This window comes from Ictalurus punctatus, chromosome 4 (genome assembly GCF_001660625.3).
Source record: "Ictalurus punctatus breed USDA103 chromosome 4, Coco_2.0, whole genome shotgun sequence".
NCBI lineage: Eukaryota > Metazoa > Chordata > Actinopteri > Siluriformes > Ictaluridae > Ictalurus > Ictalurus punctatus.
The window spans coordinates 28,272,002-28,278,450 of NC_071284.1; the positions used below are offsets into that span (position 1 = coordinate 28,272,002).

At 36.5% G+C, this 6,449-nt stretch overlaps 1 protein-coding gene across 1 annotated transcript; it reads left to right on the top strand.

Annotated features, from left to right (window-relative positions):
• The first annotated feature begins 2,054 nt into the window (after positions 1–2,054).
• On the top strand, positions 2,055–5,365 carry lepa (leptin a). The gene is made up of 3 exons (XM_017465190.3): positions 2,055–2,208; positions 3,206–3,407; positions 4,775–5,365. The coding sequence occupies exons 2-3, from the start codon at positions 3,258–3,260 to the stop codon at positions 5,141–5,143; spliced, it is 519 nt and encodes a 172-aa protein (XP_017320679.1). The 5' UTR covers positions 2,055–2,208; positions 3,206–3,257; the 3' UTR covers positions 5,144–5,365.
• Positions 5,366–6,449: the final 1,084 nt, after the last annotated feature.

Consider the following 6,449-nt stretch of genomic DNA (forward strand, 5'->3'; position numbering starts at 1 on the left):
GCTTGGTCTCTGTGAGAACAATTAGAGACAATGATAGCTTTAGCCACATTAGCCGTGGAATCTGTAAACAAGCACGATCGGAAAGGCGATTTGCAAACATTCACAAAATATAAAGTGCCATATTTACGTCTTCTAGATATGAAGCTGGATCGTGAACAGTTGGAACTGATCCAAGCTTGAGAATAAACTTTTTAGCAAATCCTACTTTGTATTGACCCTCGTTCACAAAGCAGTCTGGTGTAAAATAATTCGCACAAACGTACACAAATTTAGCGCTTTTTTGGGAGCACATTTCATTCACAAATAAAACTTCTTCACTGCGTCTACAGTGGGTCTGATGCCAGGAGTACATGAAGACGTTTATGTTCATTCTTTCAGCCAACGACAGAACACTTACAACACTTACAAAGCTGAGACATTCTTTGTATCACTGTAGCTGCTCCAGCATGGCGAACATGGCGGACTGTGTGCAGCTCACTCAGGGAAGGATCTATGCTAATAGGGCAGAGTCCGTCACCAGTCATGGGCAGGGCCTGTTCTAATGTGTTAGAGAAAACGAAAACGACTCATTTTGAGACCCTGTTTATGATTAATGGGGAATTAAAAAAAAAAAAAAAAAAAAAAAACGGAGTGGGTGGATTTTTACCATTGTAGAGTGGTTGTGTACACACACTGCCGACACACATTTATGTTCAAACACCACGTAAAAGTAAATTTTGCATAATAGGTCACTTTTAAAGAGAAAATATCATTTTTCAACATTGAACCTAAGAAAAGTTGCAGTATAACTTGCACTTAATCATATGCTGATACTGGCTACAATTTTCTCAGAAAAAAGTAACATGGTTGAAAGTAACAGGTTTTTGGGAGTAAGTTTTTAGCATAGAATTAGTTGTGATCAACGAGCAACCATACTTACAAACTGCATATTACAAAATGTGATCAACTAGCATTCATACTAATGGCATGAGGACATTAAGGACCTTCTCGTTATGTACGTGTCAATTTTTTTTTAATTCATAATTTTGTATAATTATATATACTTTTAGTATATAATTTACTTTTCAGTACATAATTTGCTGAATTCAACATGACCTTTTCAGTGAACATCACATTATCATGCAAAAGAAGAAAAATGAATGAGAGAACTTTCTTCAGGAAATGATGTAACTGCCTGCTATGATTTGTGGTAATGTGAAAAAAAAAAAAAAAAAAGTGAAGGAATGCTGTGGGACTCATGGAAAAGGAAGTCTAAGCATGTGAGCTTAAAAGCATTCACACATTAACATAAGATTTTTGACATGTTTTAATTATACAGGTAAAATGGAGTGGGACACGGTAAAGACATGCACGTAGGCTGTTCGGAAAGAGACTTTAACTATGTTTGAAATGTCTCTTACTTTTACTTTATGTACATATTTGTCAATGTAATATCAGTGGCACAAAGCTCAGTATACTAGATCAGGGATCAGTGGCTTAATAAAGGCAAATAAATAACATCATGAGTGAATCAACATGTTGGGGGCGTCAGTGTTTACATTAGGACTGTTCCACAGAGTGACACACTATTACTATTATTGTGTAAAGAGAGAGAAACAGATGGTCTTTCACAATTCACAAAATAACTGTGCGACTGTGGAATGTTTAGCCGTGATATATCTTGCAAATATTCTTCGTGGGGACATGATGCGGGACATCAAAAACACAAACATTTCATCAGATTCCACTCTTCCACTTTTATAAATGTTGCGCCTCTTTTGAAGTTAAAAGCAATGAATGATGTGCTGTCCAGTCGAAAACCAAAAATATTTGCACAATATTTAGTTGCAAAATCAGTATGCTGGGAAATATTTCTATGGGTTAATCCAATTCACTCTATTCTTTTTTTTTTTCTTTTTATAATTAGCACCAAACCAAAAAGGAAAATTTCCCAAAAACTCAGAGCACTGGCATGCTTTGCTTAATTTAAAAAACATGCAAACGCAAAACAATGCTCAGACTACAAGTTTAAGTGTGTATTGCTATGGTTGTGTGTGTTAGGTCTGATGTGTTAGAGGTAAGGTTGGGGGTGTTGTCCCCTTCCACATCTCTGCTCTGGGACATCACATCAGGAAAGCCTGAAGTGATTCACTGATGAGTCAACAGCTATGAGCTATAAAGCCACAGCACTGATGGAGCCTAAGCATGGCACAGCTCGCTCACCTAAAGGTAAGACCCCCAAGTCTTTTTCCTCTGGTTGTGTGGCTCCACTGCATCTGTTATTTATTTACTAATTAGAGCTCTCCATGGTTGTTTTACTTTTTTTATTATTATTATTATTTATTTTAAAAAATCCATTTCTTACATTATCTAATACTCTGATTATTTTATTTCTTAGAATGCAGCTCCATTATTTGGACTTAACTGAAGAAAACCAATTTGTTATTTTTTGAACAGAAAGTTACACAAAAGTTATATCATAACTATTTATACACAGCAAAAATGTGTTGAGGCAATTTGGGAAGAAAACTGAGACAGCCATTTTTAACGTAAATTGTGACCAATGTTAATTAGTCGTAACATTGCAGTTTGTTTAAATTAAGAAAATAATCTCTCTTTTTTTTGGAATAATAAGACATCTTTTAATTAGTGAAGAATGAATTCTTTGAAAAGCAGTTGAAGAACTTGTAATTACAAGATCACTGGCATCATTTAAGCGATTTATTGGAACAGCATCGATCCAGATGTTAGGTACTCTATTTGTCAATTTCATTGAATGCACTTTGTATATCCAATGCACCAATCAATTCGAATCTAATATCTTTCCAATTTTCCTTTCGCTATTGAAATTTTTAATGGAATATTCCAGGATTTTTCAAGCTATGCTCTATCTGTGGCATCTGGAGTGTATATGTGATTGCAATCTGGTGTGTGGTTTGAAAGTACCTAGTAAAATACTGAGAAAAAAATAGAACAGCAGTTTTTTGCTGTTTTTTTTTTTTTTTTTTTTGCTCCAGTTTCACTGAGATTTCTAAAATGAGTGAGTTTTGAGGAAATGTTTTTTTCCCCCGGTTCTTGTGTTTGAACTCTTATCCATTGTAATCCCACATATGCTATGTTTGTGGAAGCCTGAGATAAGGTTTAAAAATGCTGGACTATTCTTTTAATATAAGTGGGGTAAAGAGGATAAAACATGTTTTTTGTTGTTGTTGTTGCTTTTCTGCAGGTAGGTGTTGTTCTCAAGGCACAAAACCACTCACACACAAAAAAAAGGCGCTATGGCTGTATACCCTGCTCTTTTTTGCTCCTGTGTAATGACGGTGCTCACGCTCGCACATGGCCGTGGTCTTCCTACAGACAGCATGAAAAACTCTGTCAAACTACAAGTCGAGAACATCATCTCCAGAATCCAGAAACACAAAGATGAGGTAAATACCAAGAGAGCAAATTATTCCTTCCACTCTTTCCTTGCTCCAGGTTATTTACAGGTATACCTATATCATAGCGGTGTTAAATTCTTGACTCTGATTGGTCAGGTGGTGGTGTTGAAAAAGGATTGTATTGTGGGTGCTTAACATAATCTAAGGCTAATAATAAAGTATATACAGTCCCCTCTGAAAGTATTGGAACAGCAAGGCCAAATCTGTAATTTTCGCTATGCATTCAAGACATTTCAGATTCAGATGAAAAGATGAATATGAGCTGATGGATCAGAATTTCAGCTTTCATTTCCTCATATTTACATATAGATGTGTTACACAACTTAAAACATGGCAGCTTTGGTGTCAGACCACCCGATGCTTAGGTGATCAAAAGTTTAGTCAAAGTATTGCCTATGCCCAATGCTTGTGCAATGGCTCTGACAGATTTTCCATCTTTTCTCAGCTTCAGAACGGCTTGCTTTTCTCTCATACACAGCTCTCTGGTCTTCATGTTGGTTTATCCTTTTTAACAATAAATGCAGTCTTCAGAGGTGAAACTTAGCATTCAAACCAAGAGTAGACATTCAGAGCTATTAATTCTTTAAACAATCAATTTAACATCACACACCTGAGCAGCAAGAAACAACTATCAATCACGTTCTAATATTTTTGATCACTTGAAAAAACGGCTGGGTTCAAACAAAAGGTGCCATGTTCTAAGTTGTTTAACATGTCTAGATGTAAATATGAGGAAATGAAAGATGAAACTCGGATCTGTGGTCTCGTGTTCATCGTTTCATCTCAAACCCAAAGTTCTTCAATGTATGTGGAAAAATAATAGAATTGGCCTTGTTGTTCCAATACTTTCAGAGGGATCTGTATAACTGTATAATAATAAAGTGCGTTATGTAACAGAAAAACATGTAATCCTTGATAAGGTGAAGTTTCTCTGTAAGGAGATGTTTAATTAACATTTTGTGTAAGGAGTCTCCATTTTGAGCACATTATAACAGCCTCCTCTTCAGGACTAGTTCACGGTAGCATGATAAGCTGTACTTTTTCATCATATTAATTTCAAGAGAGAGAAAATGGAGATGCTAATAATAATATAATTCAATATTAAAAACAATTATTGGCATGAGGTATAAAATACTTCGGGATGCGCTGTTATAGGAAAATGATCAACATGATGTTATTTACTGACAAATTTGAGTATTTATATCAGCTAATAATCTGATTTGTTGTGCAGGCACATTATTTGAACATAACTGGTGAAACCCATTGTGTGTTTTTTAAATGGAAAGTTACACTTTATTTGAAGAAAATGTTTTGTTTCCCTTGAACCTAACCTGAGATACAATGTCCTCTCACAGTTCCAAATACTCCATAAAATGATCCTGGATAGTCCCGAGCTCTTGCCCGAGCTGCAGTCCGATAAGCCCATCGATGGTCTGAGCTCCATGGTGGACACGCTGAACAACTTCCAGCGAGTTCTTCACAGCCTGCCCAAGGGTCACATGAGCCAACTTCACAGTGATGTAAGCACACTGCAGCACTACCTGGAAGACCGGATGAGCTCACTGCAGTGCACACACAGGAAAACAGGCACAGAGAAGAACCTGGAGGCCTTCCTGAAAAACCACAGCATGTACTACATCACCCTGGGTCACATCACTCTGGATAGACTGCAGAAATACTTACAGAGACTTAACCACAATCTGGACCAGCTGAGAACATGCTGAAATGAAAGATCCCTGTATTGCTTTTTTATTATTGTATTTTTGCTCGATTTATTTATATGAATGTATTTATGAACCAAATAACTATTTCCTATTTTATTTTTTATATGTTTTAAGATGTTAAATTAATGCATTTGGGAACCAGAGCAGACATTCCCATCAGGCTTCACGTTCACACATGCATGCACACAGACATACACATTATACACGCTGACATCACCACCAGCCAAGTATTCTCACTGATGTCACAGAGTTACCGGAAAACTCCTGACTGATCATGCTGGGAAGCACAAATCCTCTTGCCCTCTTCTTAGCACCAGCAATCACTATGGATCTGAATGCAATATGATCTTATGTATACTGTCAATAGCTGAATTTGAGATGCTTATTTGCATCTCTAAATTATGTCATGAACGTAAGGCATTTATTTCTTATATATTCATTGAAGTTCACTGAAATAAAAAATAATAAAAAAAGCACAGTTCTCTAAGCCATGATTGTTTCTAGGATATATGCAGCTTCAAATAAGGAGCACAAAGGACCAACACAACAAACCCAGTTTATTAGCAATCATTTATATTGTACGGCCATCTGGCTGCTTGATGTTGCAGCAAAATTGTCTTGCCAGCTAAAAGCCCTGTGTACTGGGGCTTAATGAGACATGCATTTGTGGATTTAAAGGCAGGAGAGAGTTGTATAAAGTATAACACTAGACTCTAGTAAAAGAAAGAAGGCTAAATCGCCATAAAGTGTCACTTAACTGTGCTTTACGGGACAAAAACAGTCGTTTGTTAGTTATCAGATAAAAGATGAAGAGAGAGAGTATAACTATTCTTTTCCAGAGAAACGAAACAAGTAAAAGAATGACGCACCAAATGTACCTCCAGCATAGTAAATATTGACTCTCACCCACCCATCTACCTTTTATCTAATGACCTGGAAAGGCAATGTTTGTGAATACATCCGGGGCAAAACTGCATCATACAGGCTTGCTCTGGTTAGGAAAAAAGCGCATTATTTCATAATACGCACGTAACTGAACCCTGACCACCATCTTCAGCTCAATGAGCCAATGCACAGAATTCCCATCATCAACTCACTTTTGTATCCTCTTGGGTATAATATTAGGCACATTATTCCTGATTTTTTTTGTTGTAACTCTGTCAGAGGTCATACACTACCTTGTTCAAATCAAGTCTGGAGACTGAGAGGGTTATTTATGACATTTCTTTTCTCCTTAATGTCTGGAATTATATTCTTTTACAGATTAAGGTCATTTTCACACTATTGTGCCTTTTTATCTGAACCA